General features: G+C 33.2%; 1 protein-coding gene across 1 annotated transcript in view; it reads left to right on the top strand.

Moving 5' to 3' along the window:
• Positions 1–24,137, top strand: part of SEMA3A (semaphorin 3A) — a 296,356-nt gene that overhangs the window by 64,475 nt on the left and 207,744 nt on the right. The window contains exon 2 of the mRNA XM_044677729.1: positions 22,104–22,261. Coding sequence (XP_044533664.1) covers positions 22,104–22,261 — 158 coding nt within the window. The remainder of the gene's footprint in view (positions 1–22,103; positions 22,262–24,137) is intronic.

Raw genomic sequence — 24,137 nt, 5'->3', positions numbered from 1 at the left:
AATAAATCTTGAAAAAGAAATCTAGTCCAATCCCTTCATTTTTCAGTGGAGGAAATCAAGCCATTAAAAAAAAATCAAATATATCAGTAATTTGGGGGGGGGCAGAATTTCTTTTTTTCTTACTTTCTCATTTCAAGATGTTACAAAATTGCTACAAGATCACATTAAGACTAATGATAGTTTTGGTTCAATTTTAAATCAGTGTGCATAAACTTTCTGTAGTTCAGGGTATCTGCAATGCTTGCTAGCATAATACTCCTTAATCCTTTGATGTCCTGAATACAACTGTGTGTGTGCAGAGGGGGTAGGGTGTTCTGATTTGGTTTGGCTTTCCCTTGATTTCCAAACTCTTGAAAACTGGTATATTTTCAAAATGAGAATTTTTCAACTACCTGCATCAACGCCCACATAGCAGTATCACTTAGTAATTCTTGACAGCTAATGAAGTGCTATAACAGGGCTGATAAACTATAATGCCTAATGAACTGGTGGACTATAGCATTTTTTAAGGTAGAGATTTCCTAAATGAGGTGACAGTAATTACGTTCATCAAGAGGCTCAACTCTGAACTTTTAAACTAATCTTGATTTTTTTTGGAAAAATGATTCTCTAAGCTCTAGAATCTTGATAAAACAAAACAAAATTAAAAGATTAACTTTTATAGATATAAATGGAAAAAGACAGAACTTTTATCTTTGCTTGATGTTCAAATTCATGTAGAGTTTTGACCACCTTTTGGCCTTTCTAAAGGTGGCATAAAGCCTAATAGGAAACAAATGTCTGTTGTAAAGAATTCCCTCACATGAAAAAAAAAAAAAAAAAAAAAACCTCTTGGAAATCTTATATAACCTTTTTATTGCTCCTCTGGGGACACTGCAGGATCCTTAACCTCAGCTTTTCATGCAGCTTTTGTGAGGTTGTAGAAGTCCATAGATTATTATTCTATAAAATGCTCTTTAATTGTAGGGGCACTGGGAAAGAGTACTTTCTATCAGGTGTGATGGAAGAAACCAAAAACAGTAAAATATAAAATTTAAGAATTGCTATTTACAAGTCTTAATTATTTAGCCAAAAGGTTAATGATAACCATGTTGGAATAAAAAAATGTGATTGACAGAGATAGCCTGCTGGATTGTTTATATACAAAATAAATAAGTATGAGGAAAAGGAAAGACTTAAGGAACTAGTGGCCTGTAATAATATTACATGACTCAGTTGATGAGGCAGAAATACTCTGAGGGTTTCATTACCACTGAAAAGTACTAAAACTTATTTCCTCCTCCTTAATGTGTCAAGAGTCAAATTTTACACTTGGTGTTATTCTCTAAGACTAATGGGAGTTTCTCAAGTATTTGAAATAATAAGCATCATGAAGAAATCACCTTAACACTTTAACCCTTATATATATGTAATTCATATACATATTTTCTTCAATGATCTATAAAAAACTATTTTTAACTTCCATTTTTTTTAAAATTTTGAGCCAAATTCTCTCTCTCTTTCTCATTGAGACAGCAAACAATCTGATATGGATCTTGCGTGTGCAACAATGTAAAACATTTTCCATATTAGTCATTCTGTGAAAGAACTTAACAAATGGAAAAAAGAAACTAAAATGTTTTGGCCCATATTCATACTCCATCATTTCTTTCTCTGGGTATGGATATATTTTTCATCATGAGTCCTTGAGGATTGTCTTAGATCACTGTATTTTTAAGAATAGCTAAGTCATACACAATTTTTCATTATATAATATTGATATTATTGTTTACAATATTCTCCTAGTTCTGCTCACTTCACTTTGTATCAGTTCTTGTTGGTCTTTTCAAGATTTTCTGAAATCATTTTCATCTTTCTTATTGTACAACAATATTCAATTATAATCTTATACCACGACATATTTTACCCATTGTCAAATTGATGAATAATCCCTAAATTTTCAACTCTGCTACATCAAAAAAGAGTTGCTATAAATATTTTTGTAAATGTAGGTCCTTTTTTCCTTTTTTTTTATCTCTTTGGGATATAAATATAGTAGTGGTATTGCTGAATCAATAGAAATGCACAGTTTTAAAGCCCTTTAAGCATCAAATTGCTTTCCAGAATTGTTGTATCAGTTCACAATTCTACCAACAGTGCATTAATACTCCAATTTATCCATAATCACCCCAACATTTTTTCTTTATTTCTTTTTTTGTTACATTAGCTAATTTTATAAGTGTGATGTGGTATCTCAGAGTTATTTTAATTTGTATTTCTCTAATCAAGAATAATTAAGTTATTTTTTCATATGACTACAGACAGCCTTGATTTCTTCATCTGAAAAATGGCTATTCATATCCTTTGACTATTTATCAATTGGGGAATGACTTGTGTTATTGAAATTGATGGAGTTTTCTCTATAGATATAAGAAACAAGGCCTTTTTTTAATAGATACTTGCTCTAAAAACTTTGTCCCAGTTTTCTGCTTTTCTTTTAATTTTGGTTGTATTGGCTTTGTTTTTGTGAAACTTTTAAAATTTAATATAACCAAAATTATCCACTTTAAATCTTTTAATACTCTGTTTCTTGTTTGGTCATAAATTCTCCCCTTATCTCCATAGATTTGAGAGTAAACTATTCAATGGTCCCCTAATTTGTTATGGTAGTATCTTTCAAGTTTAAATCATGTACTCATGTTTATCTTATCTTGGCATATCTTAGATGTTGTTTGTTCTATACTCAGTAAATGCCATACTTTTTATTTTTCCAGTTTTCCCAGCAGTTTTTGTTAAATAGTGATCTCTCCTCTCTTCTCTTTCTTGCTCTGGCTCTCTGTCTCTCTCACTTGTACTATAAGACTCCAAAGCCTTTGTGGATCTCCTTGAATAAGTGGATGAAATTTCCTCACTGCAGGCATAATTCTAAGAGAAAAAGCAAATAAGCATTTAAATGGGTAAATGTATGAAAAGTCTTATCCCTCTTCCTTCTGATTATTGACAAGATCAATTTTTTCTGACACTAAATAGCATTTAATACTAATATTTTTCTGATATTAAATTATATTACGATAGAGCTCCTAATTGTGGGGAGTATTATGCCTAATCTTATTAATGCTTTAATGATCAAGAATTCCATTAGCTTGAAAAGCTTTTGAAGATTTTGTGTTTTCTTTTGCCTCCAGTGATACAACTTATTTCTAAATTCTAAGTTTACTTCTTCAGAAACAAAGTGAACTACAGTAGTGAGCTAAGTATCTACATAATTGATTGAAAAAAAAAGAAACTTTCTTTGCCCCCCCCAACTCAGCCTAAAAAAAGGGCAGAGGGAAGTATTTCATTTTAACTATTATCTGTTCAAATGATGCTATTTTTTACCTCATTTTGGTACAAAAAAACCCATATATTTCCTGGGGTAACTTTTTAAAATTGGATACAAATTGTGAATTTTGTGGCCCAACCTCTGACTCTTATTTAACTTTTCCTAATGCTCAGTAATCTTTCCTTTCTCTATGAGCCATCTGAAGTTTGTCCAAAAGAGTATAATTCATCCCAGGGAAGAAAAGCTTGGACCACATATCTTTATTTTCTATTAAATTTATTTATTTTTAAGTATTTTCCAAAGTTACATTATTTATGTTCTCTCCCTCCCCTCTTCCATTCCCCCTTCTGGAGCTGACAAGCAGTTCTACTGGGTTATACTTGTATTATCACTCAATACTATTTCCATATTATTCATTTTTAATAGAATAGTCTTTTAAAACCAAAACCCCAAACCCTATACCCATATAAACAAGTGATAGATATTATCTTTTTCTTTTGTGCTCTCCTCCCACAGTTCTTTCTCTTTATGTGGCTAACATACTTTCTCATAAGTCCCTCAGGATTGTTCTGGATGATAGCATTGCTATTAGTAGCAAAACCTATTACAATTGGTCATCCCATAATGTTTCAGTTACTGTTTACAAGTTTCTCATTGGTTCTGCTCATTTCACTCCACATCAGCTCATGGAGGTCTTCCCAGTTTTTATATAAATCAAGCAGTTTTTCATTCCTTAAAGCACAATAGTATTCCATCAATCATATGACACAATTTCTTTAGCCTTTCCCCAGTCGAGGGACAACCCCTCATTTTCTAATTTTTTACCACCACAAAGAGCATGGCTGTAAATATTTTTGTTCAAACATTTTCTGTTATCTTTTGGGATACAAACCTAGTAGTGGTGTTGCTGGATCAAAGGGCATGTGGTCTTTAAAGCCCTTTAGACATAATTCCAAATTGCCTTCCAGAATGTTTGGATCAATTCACAACTGCATTAGCAATGCATTAGTGTGCCAATTTTGCCACATCCCTCCAACATTTATTATTTTCCTTTACCGTCATACTGACCAATCTTCTAGGTGTGAAGTAGTACCTCAGAGTTGTTTTGATTTGCATTTCTCTAGTCAGGAGGGATTTAGAACAGTTTTTCATGTGCTTATTGATAGTTTTGATTTCTTCATGTGAAAAGTTCCTATCCATATCCCTTGACCATATGTTAATTGGGGAATGGCTTGATTTCTTCTACATTTGACTTAGTTCCTAATATATTTGAGAAATTAGACCTTTATCAGAGAATTTTATAATAATTTTCCCCAGCTTATTGCTTCCTTTATAATTTTGGTTGCATTGGTTTTGTTTATACAAAATCTTTTTTTTTTTATTTATTCATTACAAGACATATATTTTATATATTCATTACAAGACATAAAATGAATAATGAAAATTATTCATTTTATGTCTTATAATGTTCTCTGTCTCTTGATTGGTCTTAAATTCTTCCCTTTCCCATAGATCTGACAGGTATACTCCCCTAAATCACTTATAATTTCCCTATTTATATTTAAGTCATTTACCCATTTTGAATTTATCTTGGTATAGGATGAGAGATGTTGATCTAAACCTAATTTCCCCATAGTATTTTCCAATTTTCCCAGCAGTTTCTGTCAAATAGTAGGTTCTTGTCCCAAAAGCTTGGATCTTTAGATTTATTGAACAATAGGTTGCTGAGGTCATTTCCCCCAAGTGTATTCCATTGATCCACCCTTCTGTCTCTTAGTCAATACCATATTGTTTTGGTGATCTCTGCTTTATAGTATAGTCAAGATCTAGTAGTACTAGGCCACCATCCATCACATTTTTTTTCATTAATTCCCTTGATATTCTTGATCTTTTGTTCTTTCAGACGAACTTTGTTATAATTTTTTTCTAATTCTATGAAAAAAGTTTTTTGGTATTTTGATTGGTATGGCACTGAACAAATATATTAATTTAGGTAGAATTGTCGTTTTCATTATATTAGCTCGTCCTGCCCTTGAACAATTAATGTTTTCCAATTATTTAGACCTTTTCTTATTTGTGTGAAAAAGTGTTTTGTAGTTATGTTTAAATAATTCCTGTTTGTCTTGACAGATAGATTCCCAAATATTTTATATTGTCTAGAGTGATTGTAAAGAAGTTTCTCTTTCTAACTCTTGCTGCTGAGTTTTGTTGGAAATATATAGAAATGCTGATGATTTATTTAGATTTATTTCATACTTTGCAACCTTGTTAAAGTTCTTAATTATTTCCACTTTCTTTTTAGTTGATTTTCTCACTTTCTCTAAGTATACCTTCATATCATCTGCAAAGAGTGATAGTTTAGTTTCCTTATTGCATAATTTAATCCCTTCAATTTATTTTTCTTCTCTAATTGCTACTACTAGCATTTCAAGTACAACATTAAATGATAGAGGTGATAATTGGCATCCTTGCTTCATTCCAGATCTTATTGGGAAGACTTCTAATTTATCCCTATTGAAAATGATGCTTGCTGATGGTTTTAAATATATACCGTTTATTATTTTTAGGAAAGGCTGATCAATTCCTCTACTTTCTAGTAATTTTAATAGTAATGGGTGTTGTGTTTTGTCAAAGGCTTTTTTCTGCATCGAATGAGATAATCATGTGGTTTCTGTTAGTTTGGTTGTTGATATGGTCAATTATGTGGATGGTTTTCCTAATATTAAGCCAGCCTTGCATTCTTAGCATAAATCCCACCTGATCATGGCAAATAATTCTTGTCATAACTTGCTGTATTCTCTTTGCTACTATTTTATTTAAGATTTCCATATCAATGTTCATTAAGGAGATTATTCTATACTGTTCTTTCTCTCTTTTTTGTCTTCCTGTCTTGGGAATCAGTACCATATTTGTGTCATAAAAAAATTTGGTGAAATTTCTTTGCTTATTTTGTCAAATAGTTTGTGTATTACTGGGATTAGTTGTTCTTTAAATGTTTGTATCATTCATTTTTTAATCCATTTGGCCCTGGGGATTTTTCTTAGGGAGTTCCTTGATGGTTTGTTCTATTTTAAAAAAAAATTAACAGCAGAAAAGTGACAACTAAAGGATTTCAAAGAAGTTAGTTTTTAAACCTTTATTTTTTTCTTCTTTAAATAAAGACTGGAAGGATTCTTCCAGCTGATCCTTTCGCAAATTCATTTGGTTGCTCCAATGATTAGATTTTCTGTTGTTTTTGTTCAGTCTTTCAGTACTGTTTGAATTTTTACAATGAACTCTAGACTCTTCTATCTCTCAAAGTCTGTCCAAGTTCACTTTCCTTGTTTCTATGGCACTATATATCCATCTCTGCTATCCTCCTTTCCTTTGGCCTTCAATCTTTCCCAACATCAGAGACTTTTCCAATGACTCCTGTCTTTTTTTTCTTTGGCCAAAGTATTTAAGCTTCAGACTTGAGTATCTGAACTTCCAATGAATGATTTGGATTTCTTTCTTTAAAGATTGACTCATGTGACTTCATTGCTGTCTCAGGGTCTTGGAAGTCTTCTCTGGCCCCATAGTTTGAAATTGTTGTTTCTGAGTTGTTCAACTTCTGGTCCAACTATCCCTAACCATCTTTTGATATGGGAAAAACAATAGCTTTTATTATAGAGGCCTTCATTGATAGGATGGTGTCTCTGATTTTTCTTATGCTGTCCAGAGTTAAAATAGGTTTTCTTCCAAGGAACAAGTGTCTAATTTCATGGCTTCAGTTGCCGTCAGCTTTCACTTGCTCATGAGGATCCAAGAAAAAAGGCCTGACTGGTAATTTTATCATTCCAACTGAATCTAGCAGAATGGAAGCTCCTTCAGGGCAGGAACTATACTTGTGCTTGCTTTTGCATCTCCACTGGTTAGCATTCTGCTTTGCATTTAATAAATGTTAGTGAATTGAAGCCACAAAAACTTTAATGTGTTATTTCATTCAATAAAATTTATATAGTATCTTCAGTGACACTAGCTTTGAAATCTTAATTCACATTTCAACTTGTCCACTTTGCTTTTCCATGAACATACCTGCGTAGGCTTTTCAGGCTTTTCATTTATGGCAAATGAGAATTTCCTTGTCCTTTTTTTTGAAAGAGGACAAACCCATGTAATTTGGAATAGATTGTTTTAAGGTTAAATTTTAAGTTGATTGTGGAACTCAGACATTCCAGATTCTATAAATTGATATTCGAGATTGTGAGAGACTGATGAACTGCTGGATTTCACAGAGGGATTCAACATGTCTGAGATTTGTTAATGCATTTTCTCTCTTTGTCGCAATTCTCAGTAGGGTTTACAAAGTTCTCAAACATATAAGTTTAATATATCATTTCAGTTAGATTGAAGATGGGTATAAATAATTTTTGTTGAATTTTAATTTGTTTCTACACACAAACTTTACTCCTCGAGAATCCTTGAAAGTTCTTTGGATCATTTGAAAGAGATAAAAGAGACAGAGCCACATACACAGAGACAGAAATTTTAATGACTTTAAGGAGTTTATACTTTATGTGAGGAAAATGAGGCCCAGGAATGATAGAAATAATCAGAGAAGTGTTCTAAAATAAGAATAAACTATTACTCCATATCCAACAAAATATTTATCATTTTACTTTTTGTGATAGTAAAAAAATAAAAAACAAAATAGATTCCAATGGACTTGGAAATAACTAAACAGATTGTGAAATATTAATCTAATAGAATTACTGTGTTAGAAGAAATTATGAAAATAAGTTGAGAAGCATAAAAATCATATGAACTGATACAATATGAAATAAGCAGAGCAAGAAGAATAATATATACAATGACTACAGCAGGATACGACACATTAGAAAATAAATGTTGTTTAATTATAAAGAAAAACTTGATTCCTGAAGGGGAAAAATAAGAGACCTCTCCCAATCCCTCTCCACATACTCGTTATTTGTAGGAGTGGAGAGTCCATGAATATGAAATATTGTAAGTAATAATGCTTTATTAAAAATCATCTTTGCTCTTTTTTTCCCTTTTTTTGTTAAAAATTCTTTCATGTAAGAGGTGACTCTGAGGGGTTTGGGAGGAGGGATAAAAGGAGGAAAACTATATGATATAAAAACAAAAGTATCAGTTAATACCTATTTTTAAAAAAAAAGTTAAATAGGAAAATTGACATCAGTTTGTAAATGTTGATGGAACTCATTCAGAGCACATTTTTCTCTCCCTATCCCTTCCTACTATTCATACTCACACAGACTCCCCTCCCCTTCCTATTTAGCTACTGAGGTTAATTCATATTTGGCTTCAGAATGAAACTACTGTCCTAGGAGTCTTTGTACATGGTAAGCAATTACACTTTTGTGTATAAATGACAATGAGAATGAGAAAGACTGAAAAGCACTCCACTAAAAATAAAATTTGATTCATGCCAAGCTATGATATTAATGCTTCTGTGGAAACTCTGGCTCAATGTAGGAGCATGGCAAATATTTTTCTGAGCTGTTTTAAAATATTCTCACCATATTCATATATAATAGGTTTTGGGTAACTGAACTAGCATCATTCTTAATTCTCCAGATGTGGAAATTTTCCACAGTTTCATTACTGACAAAATGAAGCATACAGTTTGCAAATATGTTAGAGAACACATGCTTTCTCACAAGCATGCAAAATATGATAAAATTATTTGGAAAAAATTTGCACAACACTGGGAAAAACATTCTGTAGTATATGCAAATAATTTACCATGACTGTTTCGAAATCACTTTCACCTGGATTATACAGAAAAGTTACATCCATTTTCCATCTTGCCAGTGATAGTCATGCTAGAGGCAATGTGGAAGAGGAGATAAAGGATAAGGATGTGTCTTGGAATTAGGAAGACTTGGGTTCAGATCTTGCCTTAATTTCATGGAGCCCCAGGCACTTTTCTAAAATTAAATTATAGATGAGTTACAAATAAGCTATGGTATAGTTTAGTTAGGCTGATATCATGGATCTCAACCACAACAAAACCTATAGTGCTGGGTGTAGCACATGCTAAGAAAATATTTATAATAAAAACCTAGCCACAGAGGAGTTAGTAGCCTCATCCAAGATCAGAAATATCTTAGAAAAATCAGAATGAGAGAAGTTCAAGGATACTGGTTCATCATTCTCATAATTAAATCACGCTTAGATAAATATAGTAGAAGAGGTAGACAAGGGTTTATTTTTATTACCATTGCTATTATGATATGACTATAATAATTTTGTACTCAGATGAGAAAATAATAACACTGAATGTCTGCATTAATCATTTTGGTCTGTGTCTAGACTAAAGGAATTTCAATATTCACTCACAGGGTGATACTTCTTAGATGTTCATTGTTGTTCTTTTAAGAATAGATGAACATTTTCATGGTACATTTGTTACTACATGAATAAATCACAACTATCAATCATCAGTAGTGATGAAGGAAAATAACTCATTCATTCGTGCATTCAAATCTTTTGTCATTCTACACAATGAAGGTTCAGATATCCTTAATGCCAGATTCCATGATCTCACACTTGCTCCTTTTATCTCTGCCTGAACACCCAGACCAGTGGTTCATTCTACCAGGGTTGAGATCTTCTGGTTGGACATTTTTAAGTTCCATGGAATTGGGCTGGTCCATCATCCTTGCTGCCTGGCACACCCAGTAGTGAACTTTTATGTAATAACTGCTTCTGCTACTTATGTTACCCCTGACCTGTGGAGCTCTTCATTTATCACTTACTCACTAAGGGAAATTCTACATGCCAGTGTTAACATTGCATTCTGGGAAGAAGTTATAAATAATTCAAAAAGTTTAATTTGATAGAGAGGTCTAGTGGGAACAGACTGAGTCAAGAAACTTGGCTTCTTGTCTTCATTTCAGGGCTTTATTCCTAATTGACCAAATGACTGGACCAATCACTTGACTTTTATATCTCAATTTTCTCATTCAAGAGGATTAGACTGCTTGATCTCTAAATTTACTATCATTCATTCATGTATGCCCTCACTCATTCAATACTATGTGTATATATATATACATACATATATAAAGCATGATCTTTACATTTAATGAGCTTACTGTTTAGCAGAAAAGTAGATGTTTAATTAATATTAATGTTTAATCAGTGTTTAAGATACCCTGTTAAGAATCTACTAATTGCATTAGCACACCAATAAGTATAATAACTAATTGATAAACATTCCTTAAGCATCATTTGCTACTCACTCTACTAGGAAAACAAATAGAGAAGTGAGATAAACCATTATGTTATGGAATTTATACTATTCTGGAGATGAGAGGCTATACAATATGTTCACAGATAAATAAATACATGATATAAACAAAATAAAATTATTTCAACCTAGCACTAATAACTGGGTGAATAGAGTAAAGCTTCTTAAAGAAAATGGCATTTGAATGTTTGGAACTCAGTGAGGGTGAAAAATGTATTATCAGACTACATATTTAGGCTGTAATCAGTAAAGAGCTGGAATGCATAGAAAAATTATTTTGTTTTGTCAGAGCAGGATTTCTTAACCTTTCTTTCTGGTAAAGCCAATAAACTTTGTTTCAGAATAATCTTATTTTTTAAGCAATTGAAGAGAAGGGTAAATTTCAGTACAAGATTTATCTGAATAAATATGTAATTTTTCCTCTCTGATTTTCCATAGGCCCCAAGAAATTTATCCTCAGATTTGGACTCCCACCCCTCTTCTAGAGGCACTTAGGCTTTCAGAAAAATAGGAAGATAGTCAGTTGGGCAATCTATGAATGACAATTGTATGTGGAGGACTGATTAGAGAAAGAAGAGATTAGATGTAGGGAGACTAATTAAGAGGCTATTTCAGTAGTCCCAGTGAGAGGTGATCAGTGACTGAATTAGAATAGTTGTGATGTGAGTCAAGGATTGGAAGAGATGTAAATGTATTGAGGAGAAAGAACCAAATAGGATTTGGCAACTGTGGTTAGGATGAATCAAAATCAAGACTTAGGGATGATTCCTCGATGGCAAACCTGGGTTTCTGGAAAAATGGTGGTGCCAGAAATAGGAAAATTAGGAAGATAGAGGGGAATGCTCATGGGAGAAAGAAAATGAGTTTGGTTTTAGAGATGCTGAATTTGAGATGCTTGTGGATCATCTTGGCAGATGGATGAGGAAGGCAGTTGGAAACATAAAATTAGATCTCAGGAGAGATGAGTACAGCTAGAGAGATTTAGGTGTCAGCTGCACAAAGGTAATAATTGAATCCGTGATAGCTGAAGAGATTACTGACAAAATATGTAAAAATGGAAGAGAGGGCCTGAGACAGAGTCCATGGAGTAAATGAGGATTCTATAAAAAGATTAAAAAGGGTCAGCATATAGTTCACAGGTCATCATTAAAAAAGGTAATTAGAAACTCAAATGAATCTGTCAAATGAGTAGCCTCACCAGGGATGTGGATCACAACCCATGTACCTGTTCATCCTATCAGAAATCCTGTCCCTATTCTTTTGTAAGTCTGAAGGCAGAGGTTAATTTACTTAGAGTGCAAGAGATTTTCCTTGCTTTTTCCAGAAATCTCAAGAATATAAATGGAGTACTTGAATTGTCCACTTGTTCTACTCTTAATTTGCTCATATAGTCCAGGCACATATTTTATATATGTAAATTACTTGATATAATTTATTCTTACTTTTCCCCAGTTCCCCATTGGTTATTAAGTAAAATATGCTTCCTGTTCTTCCTTATTGCCCTTTTTGGGATATTTACTTTCTGTTCATTAGAGAGTGTTTATTAAGAAGGGACGGGCTGAAAATTAGCTAATTATTTTTTTAAACCCTTACCTTTTATCTTAGAATGGAAATTTCCACCTCCTAGTCAATTGTCAAATTGTCATTGTGAGCATTTTTGTTCAGAAACCGGCAAACCTCACAAATCAGGGCTTGATTTATTGTTTTATTAATCGTATAGACTTAAGAATGTGAAAGAGAAAATGCTAAAAATGGAAATAACTTAATGTGTTGGAAGTACTTTTTTTTTTAAACCCCGAGAGCCAGTTGTTAAACATTTAGCAGCACACTATTGGCCTGTATCCCACGTCTCTCAGCCATATAGAACACATCAGTAGAATGAAAAATGTGGACCTTTTTTTTTCATGGAGAGGTTTAAGGTTGTTAAAGGAAATTTGCTATTTTATTTCTTTTTTTTAAAGCCTTACTTTTTGTTTTAGTAAAAATTCCAAGTCAGAAGGACAAGAGCTAGGTAAACAGAGGTTAAGTGACTTTCCCAGGGTCCCCACAGCTAAGACGTGTCTTAGATTGGATTTGAACCCATTACCTTCTAAATTCAGACCTGATGCTCTGTCATATGTGCCTTATAGCTTTGACATTTTCTGAAGGCAATCAATCCCTCTCCCTTTTGCTTTCAATTTGCTGGCGCTGATTGAGATCTACCTTATCCTTAATAACAGCCTACCTGGTCACCCTCTGAATCACTGCCTATATTCTCATTCATTTCTTTTCATTCACTAATGGAGGAGGACTTGAAATAATGTTACTCCCATTTTTTCCCCTTTATTCCATATACCAAACACAGTGTTTGGCAGAGAGCAAATGTTTAATTAATGTTTATTGAATGAGGAAAAGTGGAAGCACTTACTCTTTTTTTTTCCTTTCAGTAGCTTTTTTTTTGAGAAGGAGTTAAGGGATATGACTTTCATCATTTCATTGCTAAAAGATACCCTTTCCCTGGCTACTTCAGCTGCATGGCATGCAATTACCTCACGATTTCAAGCTCCAAATCTAGTTAATTGAAGAATTCAAGTTTCTTGTAAAAGTGCAGCCAAGTTTCTGATTCTAGAATGGTTGTATTACTGATACATGGAGAGAGAGGTCTCTTTGTGTTATCTCTTCTACCTGATAGATGCCACCAAGATTGCTGTCACCAACCTAAACATTTGTTCTCATTCCTAGTCATCCCTTTCTCCTCACATCCAGGTCTCCTTTGCACCTTGCCAAAAACTCCTTCAGCTCTTGGACAAAGGGAGAGGGCACCCAGCTCCATGCAAGAGATACAGGAATCTTCTAAGCCCCATAGAGGCTGGAGAGCCCTCCTTCAACTCATAATCTTTTTTTAAGTGTATGAAGGAATTAGAAGGCTATCATATTAGGATGACAATTCCCTATTCTCTCTCTGCCTCTCTCTCCCATTCTCACACTCTCCTCTCTCTCTCTCTCTCTCTCTCTCTCTCTCTCTCTCTCTCTCTCTCTCTCTCTCTCTCTGTGTGTGTGTGTGTGTGTGTACCTACACATTTATGTAAAAAAAACCATTAGGATATTATGTGAGAGGCCAATTTTCCAAGTAAAAGAAGTTATTTGGTTGATTGATTTCTGTCATTAGAGCTAAAAGGTTTCCTTGGGCACAGAACGTACATAACTACAGCATTTGTAGCAATATCTTTTTTCCCTAATTTTATGGACATGTGAATGAGATTAAAATGGCACAGTCTGCCAAGCTATTCTGTTGCTAACTGTTCAGAGACCCCATGATGTGTATAACTACTTCTTCCAGAAAGTCTGGGTCATAGATTCATGTAGAATTCTAGGGTGATCAGAAAATGCGTGGGTTTTGAACAATGAATAGATTTTTTCAGGAGTGTGAAGAGGGAGAAGATATTCCAGCTTTAGGCCTGAGGTAAGATTTTTAGGTAAGGAAAAGGAACAATTGTGGGGTAATTTGCCTGGAGATTACAGTATTCATGAGGAAAGTATAGAAACAAGGTTGGAAAAGTTTAATTGGAGCCAGATTTTATAGGGTCCTGAAGGCTATGGAATTGTATCAGAATAAAGAGTGACACACTGCTAAAAGTTTTAAGGGTTAAAGAGAATAATCCAATCAAAGCTGAGCTATAGGAAGGTTCTTCTGGGGAAGTATTCTCTATGAAATGGAAACTTAGAGAGACAAGAGGTAAGAAGAGAGGAGGCAAATGCAATAGATGGAACATGAATTAATAAAAAGCTTAATTTTTCACAGTGGAAACATAAATTAAAGGGAATTTTGAAGAAGGAATAGCCAGGCTTTTACAGATTTTACCCTGATTGGATAGAGGGACTGAAGAAAGAGACATCTATGATGATTGAGGTTTCCGTTTTATTTGAGACCTTTGAAAATAAAAAGTCTAAGGACAAAGTTTAAGGCATGAATAAAGAAACAAAGGCATGATCTTCAAATCAAAATGAATAGAAGAAATCTGTCTGGCTGCAGCAACTGGTAGAATACTGTTACCCTTCATGCTATAAACTTTGTAGAAAAAGGCATAAAGGAAGTCAACAAATACATGAACAGGGTAACTATTGTTTTTATTTGAAGGTCAAGTGTGTGGAGATCTCCACCCTACTAAAAAAAGGCTAGTGCTGGGGGGTCATGCATTCTAAAATTGAGCATTAATTTCACTGACTTTTCAAAAAGGTTGACTTGGTCATGGTAATATAATCATCTGTAAAAATCTGTGTTTGTTTTTAAAATAATTAGAAAACTAGAAAAACTATATCGATGTATGATGCAAAGATGTAGCAGCACTTCATCATTTTAAAAATATTTAGTATAAGTTCTCTCTATTGAAAAAAATTATGTAAGAATAGCAGTTGACAAAAGCAATCAATAACAGCCTACAGAATATGCCATTATTGATTACTGACAATATCATCTCTTCATTCTTCTACAACTTGTTTAGAACTGTAAATTAGAGACTACCTGAAGGGGAATGATGGTATATATGGGGGGAAATATTTAGAATATAAAAATAATTTAGTCTAAGAGGAAAAAAGTAACATCTAGAATATTTTAATTCAGAACCTTTGATAAAGATCTGTTATTACAAATTTAAAGAGATACCATCCCAAAATTATTTGCTAACCTTTTAAAAGTGTATTTTGTTATCACACCACACACAAACACATATATGTATCCTAATTTTGTGACTTCAGAGGAAGCCATGATGTTTAATTGGAACCTAACTGAATTAAACTTGCCAATTTTTTCCTTATTTTTTAACTTTTTTAAACTTTTAAATTTTAATTTAAATTAACTTAAATTTAAAAATTTAAAGCAATTTTTAACTAAATTCCTTTAACTTATAATAAGTTAAAAGGGTAGCAAACGAATTACCAGTCTGCATTGCTAAAGGAATTTCCACATCAGTGGTTTCTACAAAGAGGAAATCACAGTGTTAGACTAACACACACATACACACAATTTAAATTAAAAAAAATTAAATTAAACTGAAATTCGGCTTAAAAAACAATGAAAGCCCATCATCTCTCCAGAAGCTGTTAGTCATAAATGGACTTAAATTGATATTTTCAAAGTTCTATCAGTTTATTTGCTCATCCAAAATGAATCACATACAACCCCTCATATGACTTTGGGATTCTTATTTGTTTTACAACAAACCCTCTATCAAGAATGTTAGTAAGGCATTAGCTATCTTCTTATGACTACTTAAGTGTTTGGGGTTGGGGGAGTAGAAGAGGAGGATCAGTGTACAAGTTGTAGGAAATGTATCTTTGGCATTTTAGTTCTGAACGTGATCAATTTAATAACAAGGCTTGCAGTTATCGATCAAGTGAGATGCCTAGACCCTCAGTAGACAGGAATACATTAGAATAGAGCAATCTGTTATGCAGTTGGTAAAGGTGTAGATGGGCTTATATTTGGCAAAAATCATGCTGATTTGCTTGCAAAAGGCGATTTCCAAAGTTCGTTGTAAAGGGAAAACAGTTGACTCAAGTTTTCTGGAAAAAGCCCTGTGTTAGGCAGTCCCCTATAACTGGTGTTGGGCTTATGACCAGACAGAATATGTAATGTCCACATTGACTCATCTTTCTTCCATCCTTCTGGGATAAGATATTGAATCTAGGCTAACGCTCAGAGAAATGGGGCAGTTAAACTCTTATAAATTATAATATGAAGTCCTACACAATTAAATCTGCCTCTAATCTATAAGTACTGATTCTAGCGATTAGAAATGCTTCTCAATCAATAATTAATACAGAATACAGAATAAAATGGGGAAACCAGTTTCCAGTCTCACTTGTGAAACAACTCTGTTTGTTGTCTCCTATTCTGTTTGTTTTTTAAACCCTTATCTTCTGTCTTAGTATCAATTCTACAAGTGGCAAGGAGTAGGCAATCAGGGTTAAGTGACTTGCCCAGGGTCACATAGCTAGAAAGTATCTGAAGACAACTTTAAATTTAGGTCCTTTTGACTCTCAATTTGGTGCTCTATTTACTCTGTACCCTCAGTGCCCTATTCTCTTAAAATAGTTGGCTCACCCATGTCTGGTCATCATGTCTTCCATTATATGTTTTATACTACTTTGTGCAAATTGTTTGTATAAGTCATGTTTCTTTAACTTTGGAAATTTGTAATTTTGTATATATTCTGTTGGAATCCAAATATAATTCAATTCTTTAATTATACTAATTGTCAATGTTACAGATTTTTAAATTTTTAAGTTTTTTTTTCTATCAAATCTGCTTTTCTTACAATTCCCTTCAAGAAAGATTAAGTGCTTACTATCTACAAACCTTGTTATTTGGTGCTTGGGATACCAAGAAATATGTGCCACCAATTGTCCACTTAGGGAGGATACAATCTGATGGAAGTGAAGGATGATAGGTAGTGAACCAGGTAGCAAGGAAGACTGATATGCAAATTAGAACTTCTTAGTTTTTATTTACAATTCTCCACAATTATACTTACATAGTTAATCTTTCACTTCTCCCCATTCTTTCTTTACATCTACCTTCCATCCTTTAATTTAACTCCTTTTTATGTATGGAATTATATCCTTTCCCACAGGTCCTTTTGAAATCTTTTTTTTTTTTTGTCTTTTAAAATACAAATTCAGGCAGAGATACTTCCTTCAAGAAGCCTTTTTTTAAATCTATGCCTCTCATGCTAATGTTGGGAATTACCTTTCCTTCCTTGTAGCTCTCATAAGACTTTATAATTCTCATATCTTTTTTCATGATTTAATCGTGCAATTGTTGTTCATTGCCTCATGGCAAATCTACTTTTAAGTTTTTTAAGAACAATGACCTAATTGCTCTTTAGAACCCTATATCATATGCCATAAAATAGGCCCTTAATAATATTTATTGAATGTAGAGTCAGTTCCACCTTCAGGAACAGTGGAGAGCCCTAGATTACCAATTGCATAATGAAGACACTAGAGAACTTCAATTGCAACTTATGCCTATCACTAATATGCAAATGAGGTTCAATTTATGATTGCCTAAATGTGTTAAGATTTCAGTTGTAGCTACAGAGCAGAACATCTGGACCTGAAAACAGCCAGTGCATATTTGTATGTCACTGTGTTCAGATGCATTAATGACAAACTAATTGAGCAGTGATTTAGTTTGATCTTTTTCAAAGTCATTTGACTGCAGCAAAACATATGGTCTGAGATGTGATGGAGGCAAAATGTGGGTAACACTTCTCACATTTCTGAATATTTTTTTCAGTTTCCATTACCTGGATGTCACCATTAATAAAAGATAAATTTTAGTTAAGTAATCAGGAACAATAAAGAAAACTGAAAATCTAAATCTAAAACTCAAAAGAAGACAGTTCAAAGATAAAGCAGTTGAATGGCAAAAATGTTTGAATGGGTATGCATTCCAAAGAGACAGAAGATAAGAGTTCTAGGCTTAGAGTCAGGAAGATCTGAGTTCAAAATCTGCCTAGATGTATGACCCTGGGCAAATTCCTTAACCCTGTTTTCCTTGGTTTCCTCATCTGTTAAAATGAGCTGGAGAAGGAAATGCCAAGCCAAGACAGTGTCTTTGCCAAGAAAACCCTGAAAGGGGACATAAAGAGTTGGACATGAATAAAAATGACTAAACAATAACATTCCAGAGAAGCACAGAAGATTAACATAAGGGAGATAGAAAATCAAGACCTTCAAAAGTGAGATCACTAAAAGCCTTTGATTCTAAACCCAATGTTTTGATCTGAGAACATTGTAAGAGAAAGTAAGCAATCTAAAGTTTTAGATCACTTATTTTGACGTCATGAGAGTCTCAACAAAACTTTTGTCTCAATTTTTTTTCTTTTTAAGATTTTATTGCTGTATTGTGTTTTGCATTGCAGACATTTACAGTTTACTCCCACTTTGAAATGTCTTTTATAGCAAAATAAAAGTTAAGTAAAATGAATAGTACATGACATAAGCTGAAAGTATATACAACATCAAAGATCTGTAGCATTCTATTCTTTATTTTTTAATTAATAAGAAACAATTTCTTTTCTCTCTTCCTTCCCTTTGGTTAAAAAAAGCAAGAAAAAAGCAAATGTTATTGTTATAAATATTTCTATTCAAGCAAAACAAATTCCCTTAATGGGCATGCAAAAAAATATAAATATTTCATCCTGCTCCTTAAATAAATCACCTCTTTTAAAGGATAGAGGACTTTATCATCAATTCTCTGGAATCATAAAATTATTTTTTAAGTTTTAGTTCTTATAAATTACAAAATTGTTAGTTTTTACTTTATTGCTATTAAATTATTTTAGTTTTGCTCATTTCATTCTTCAAAAGTTTCTAAAAGTTCTCAAAACATTTATTTTTATAATATTGGTACTAGTATATAAATTGTTCATCTGATTTTGCTTTCTTCTTTCTGGAGTAGTTTTCCTAAGTCACATACAAGTTTTTAGAGTTTATATTTATTCAAAGTGTGAGGTATTGGTGCCCTTCATTCACATTTCTTTTCATTTTTCCTCTTGAAATGCTTGACTTTTTTTCCTTTCATCTAAGTTCCATTAATATCTTCTAGTTATATAGAGTATTCCTTTGGTGTTTAATTGATACGACATTAAAGATGTAATTTAATTTGACAGTATTGGCATTTTTAGACTATTGCTTCATACTCATGAACAGTGAACATTTTTTCAATTATTTATATCTGAAATTCTACAAATAGTGATTGGTAACATCACTTTATAGTTCTTTTGCTTATTTTGGAAAGCAAACTAACAAGAATTGTATACATTAATGCAATGTCATTCTGTTGCAAAGAATCTTAAAAGTGAGAAACTAGTGTCAGATTGAAAAGACTGATGAGAGAAAATTAAGCAAAATTATAAACCAATGGAAAACATCTGTAAAACAGAGTTTGCTTCTTCTGTGCTAACAGAAAACAGAGTCTTTTTTGGTTGCTAAAGAATTTAGGAGTTCATTAGTTTGATTTAACCTTAGAATAATTTCTATTTTCAGAGTGATTGTTATACTTCAAGAATCTAAACTTTTTTAGGATATCTCTCTCTATATAGAGAACATGTCTTTTGTATGGTGCTTTAAGGTTTACAAAGTGCGTCACAATTATTTTGCCCCTTTTTATTGTCTTGTTTTAACTCCACGAATGCCCTCTGAGGAGGGTTAATAAAAGTAGTACTATTTTTTTTTATTACATATGAAGAAATTGAGGGTCTTTCAAAGTTAAGTGGGCTATATGTAGCAAATAATTCTTAAGTGACAGAAGAGATTTGAAGTCAGTTTTCTCATGATGTCAAATCTAGTATACTATCTAACATAGAATAACCAAAAGGTTTCAAACTTGTCAGTTAGTTTAAGGGAGTGTCTTCCTCAAGCATGAGAAGACTCTGGAAGAAAGGGAAAATGAAAAGAGTTTGTTCCAGTGGCCATGATTGCATTAGAAGCTAGTGCTGTGGAGCACTTAGAGCTTGGTTAGACTTTGAAGAAACAAAGGTTATCTGTTGCATCCTGAGCTATCAACATTAGCCTTCAATTTTGTCTTGCCATTCTACTTCAGAGATTGGAAGAGAGAATGAGGCTGATAACTTCATGCAACTCCAACTGACTTTAATACAATTTATGTGTTAGTCAAAAGACATCACCGGGGATGCCATTTTGTTCCTGTCCAAGTAAAAAGATCAACCAACTATCCAGCATACAACAGTGTCTCATGAAGTAGATTTGTATTTCTGATATCTTCTACTGAACTAAATCTTTTCTTTTCTGTCTTATCGTATGGCTGATTATACATTAAAGCCAGAGAAGTAGCACCTCACACTTGCCTATTAAAATTGAATTAATACTTAATTAGATTATAATTATTTACCTTATATAAATAGATCAGGGAAGAAAAGGGTGTCAATTTACATAATATGCAAATTCTGGGAAGTGGAGAACTACTTCATTTCTCTTCAGAATTTTCTTCACTCTTATAATAATTTGCATAATTGTGTAACATTTTTTTTCACCTTGGTTTTCTTAGGCTAATAAAGAAAGTAACATTATCACCATTTATAAATAAAGAAACTAAAGCTTAATGGTCATGACTTTCAACAGTAGCATTGCTAATAATAGGCAAAGTTTATCTGTCTAATGTTTTTGTTTTCCACCACCCTTAATACAGATGTGTAATCAAATAAGAAGCCAAATATCTATCAATCTTATTTATCTTCCTAATATATTATGACTTTAGTGCAAATATGTTTGTGTAAGTCACAACAGTATGGTGGGAAGAATGCTACAGATGGTGTCAGATGACCCATCTCTGCAGGTGTGGGACATTGATAAATCACTTGCCTTATATGTTTCTTTCCTTATCTGTAAAAAGGAAAAGTTTGGACTATCACTCAGTAAGAATTTTTAGAGCACTCTTATATGCCAGGCATTGTCCTAAGGATTGGTGATACAAAGATAAAAGTCTGTTTTCAAGGAGCTTTTGCTTCAGCTTGAAAAGTGAACATCTATAAATCAAACCATTAAAGACAGATGCAAAATAGAAAAGTGGTTAGCTTTAGAGAGGATGCCATTAAACAGCAAGGGGAGGCATCTTGGGGAAAAGTGAAATTCAGGAATTAAATTTTAAAAGAGTCAGGGATCCTAATAGTTGAAGACTGGGAGGAAGACCATTGTAGGCATAGATAATGTTTGGTTGGTTGAGTTTTCTGTCTTTTTTTGCGCCTCCCCCTCTTTGGCATTTCCATTGCAAAGATATTGCAATAGTTTTGTATTTCCTTCTCCAGTCTATTTTATAGACAAGGAAATGAGGCAAATACAGGGGCATGAATTAGTCTAAGAGGAGTGATGGGCAAACTATGGCCCATGGGCCAGATGTGACCCCCTGAAATTTTCTATCCAGCCTAGATATTCTTCCTAATCTGACGGATACAATGAGTAGGATACAATACAATGAAACTTCAAAAGAGTTGCCTTAGAAACAGGCTGACAGATGAGCATTTCCTTTCCTTTGGCCTCCTCTTTAAAAAGTTTGCCCATCACTGGTCTAGATTATAGAGTGGAATGGAGGGGAAAATATGTAAGAAAGAGAGGAATTTAGGAAGGGGCCAGATTGTGAAGAGCTTAAAAAGACAAAGGATTTTATATTTGAGCCTGAAGTAATAGAGCCACTATAGGCGAGTACAGAAAGGAGAAGAGGGGAAAAATGTGCATAGTTAGACCTACACTACAGGAAGATAATTTTGGCCATTAAGTTGTTGCAATAATCTTTTTATTGGTCTTCGACCCATAGTTGAGGATACTCAGCATCTTTTCTACTTTTTTAGGAGCCTATAAAAAAGGAAATAGTAAGTTTAGATGGACAACTTGTTGGTTCCATTGTCACGCATAACCTCTTACAAAGTACCCAAGTCTAGATAATCACAGAATAAAATGCCCTTGTTTCAGTGTGTGATATAGGCTGTGTTTCTTCTTTTAGGTCATCAAACTAACACAGATGTCTGCTTTGTTACCTTACAGAAATGTTGGAATCCAACAATGTTATCACTTTCAGTGGCCTGACTAACAGCTCCAGTTATCATACTTTCCTTTTGGATGAGGAACGGAGTAGACTGTATGTTGGAGCAAAGGATCACATATTTTCATTCAGCCTGGTTAATATCAAGGATTTTCAAAAGGTATCTTCATTCTAATATATTCACTGTAGTTTTATTACAATTAAAGTCAGTAGATAGAATAATAGAAATTTTCAATTCTAATTTTTAAAATGCCAAATTTGGTTTTCTTTTATGTGCTTATTTGACATCACAGTATTGCAGAATTGAAAAGTGAGAAGAGATTTCAAAGTCAAATAGAAAAATCAATTTCCCCAAAGAAATTTCCCACTATAATATATCTGACATTTGGCCATTCATTCTTTTCTTGAAAACTGTCAAGGAGAGGAGTCCATCATCTCCCATTGTGCTTTTGAAAGCTATAACTATTAGCAAGTTTTTCTTGATTTATTAAGTTAGAATTTGTCTCTTTGCAACTTCTATCCATTTGTTCTAATGCATATATATGTATGTGTACAAATTCATCTGATACAAGTTATTTTATAATATGAATTTTTACTATCACACTTTAAAAAGCTATTAAAGGCTCAGATGTTCTATTATACATGGCTTAGTTAACATGACACAAAAAACATCTGAATGAAAAGTAAAAAAATCCATTTTTGTCAGGCAGATACCATCAGCATTTCCATTTGATGTCTCATTCATTTTGTATCATGTGATCCACTCCACTTTCATGACTTATAGTTTGGTAAACCAAGATAGAATTGACAAAGTAAGGGAAAATGGCAGTATTAAGAGAATGAATGAGCTTTACTTTAAGCTAACAGTTCTATTACAGTCAATATTTCTCATTTTAGCTCTAAAATATGAAAGTGACTTTTCGAAAGCCTCACAAAAGGTCATATAACAGTGTATTTTTGATAGTGCATACACCTCAGTGTTTGAATGTGTGGGCGTTGATTTTTGCTTCTTTCTTAACTCTGGAGTGTTTTAAAATGATGTACCTGAGCTCCTCATAAACCATAATAGATGGAATACTAAAAAAATGGTGACAGATTGGTAAAAGCTTTTTATTCTTGATGGAGAGGAGAACATTACTGTTGGTAAAAGTTGTAGAGCTAAATTTAAAGCTGATGTGGGTTCTCAAAGAGAAAGATATTCTAAAAAAGGCATTTACTTTTTCATTTGTAAAGAACTTCTACAAATATTAATATAGTGAGTAGATTCATAAAGAAGTTTGATTTATCATAGCTCAGTATGCCAAAATTGTAATATTTTCATTATTTTTATAGTTAAATGGTTAAGCTCTTTGAAAGACATTTTTTTCCTTTGGCCTTTCTTTATGATTCTAAGCCTCCTCAGGTGATTGAAATAAATATCTTGTGTTTTCCAGTTTGAGAGGAAAGTAGATTATTCATTTGTATACTGAATCAAATGGATTAACACGTTAAAAATCTTTTTGGAGGAAACCCAAGCGCAATGGAATAATGAAGAAAATTGTCTTGCAGCAATTTGACCTAACTATCAGACACTGGCAGATTATGCCTTAACATTTTTTTTTCATTTTGTTGAATTTCGTGCCCCACTCTGTTTTTAAAAGACCAATTATTTCTAAATCTATACTTAGACTTCTTTAGTTTTTCATTCACTGTATTTAAATAATGTATTAGGGGGCAGCTGGGTAGCTCAGGTGATTGAGAGCCAGGCCTAGAGACGGGAGGTCTTAGGTTCAAATCTGGCCTCAGACACTTCTTCCCAGCTGTGTGACCCTGGGCAAGTCACTTGACCCCCATTGCCTACCCTTACCACTCTTCTGCCTTGGAGCCAATACACAGTATTGGCTCCAAGACAGAAGGTAAGGGTTTAAAAAAAAAATAAAAAAAAATAATGTATTAGGTGGCATAGTGGCTAAGAATGCTGGTGTTTGACTAGGCCCATCTAAGTCAGATGCTTTACTCCTTGTTTTGTGAAACTAAAGGAGATACTGAACTTGCTT

The sequence above is a fragment of the Gracilinanus agilis genome, chromosome 5, assembly GCF_016433145.1.
Source record: "Gracilinanus agilis isolate LMUSP501 chromosome 5, AgileGrace, whole genome shotgun sequence".
Taxonomy (NCBI): domain Eukaryota; kingdom Metazoa; phylum Chordata; class Mammalia; order Didelphimorphia; family Didelphidae; genus Gracilinanus; species Gracilinanus agilis.
The sequence above is the reverse complement of the archived record's forward strand: the minus strand, read 5'-3'. Positions and strand labels throughout refer to the sequence as shown.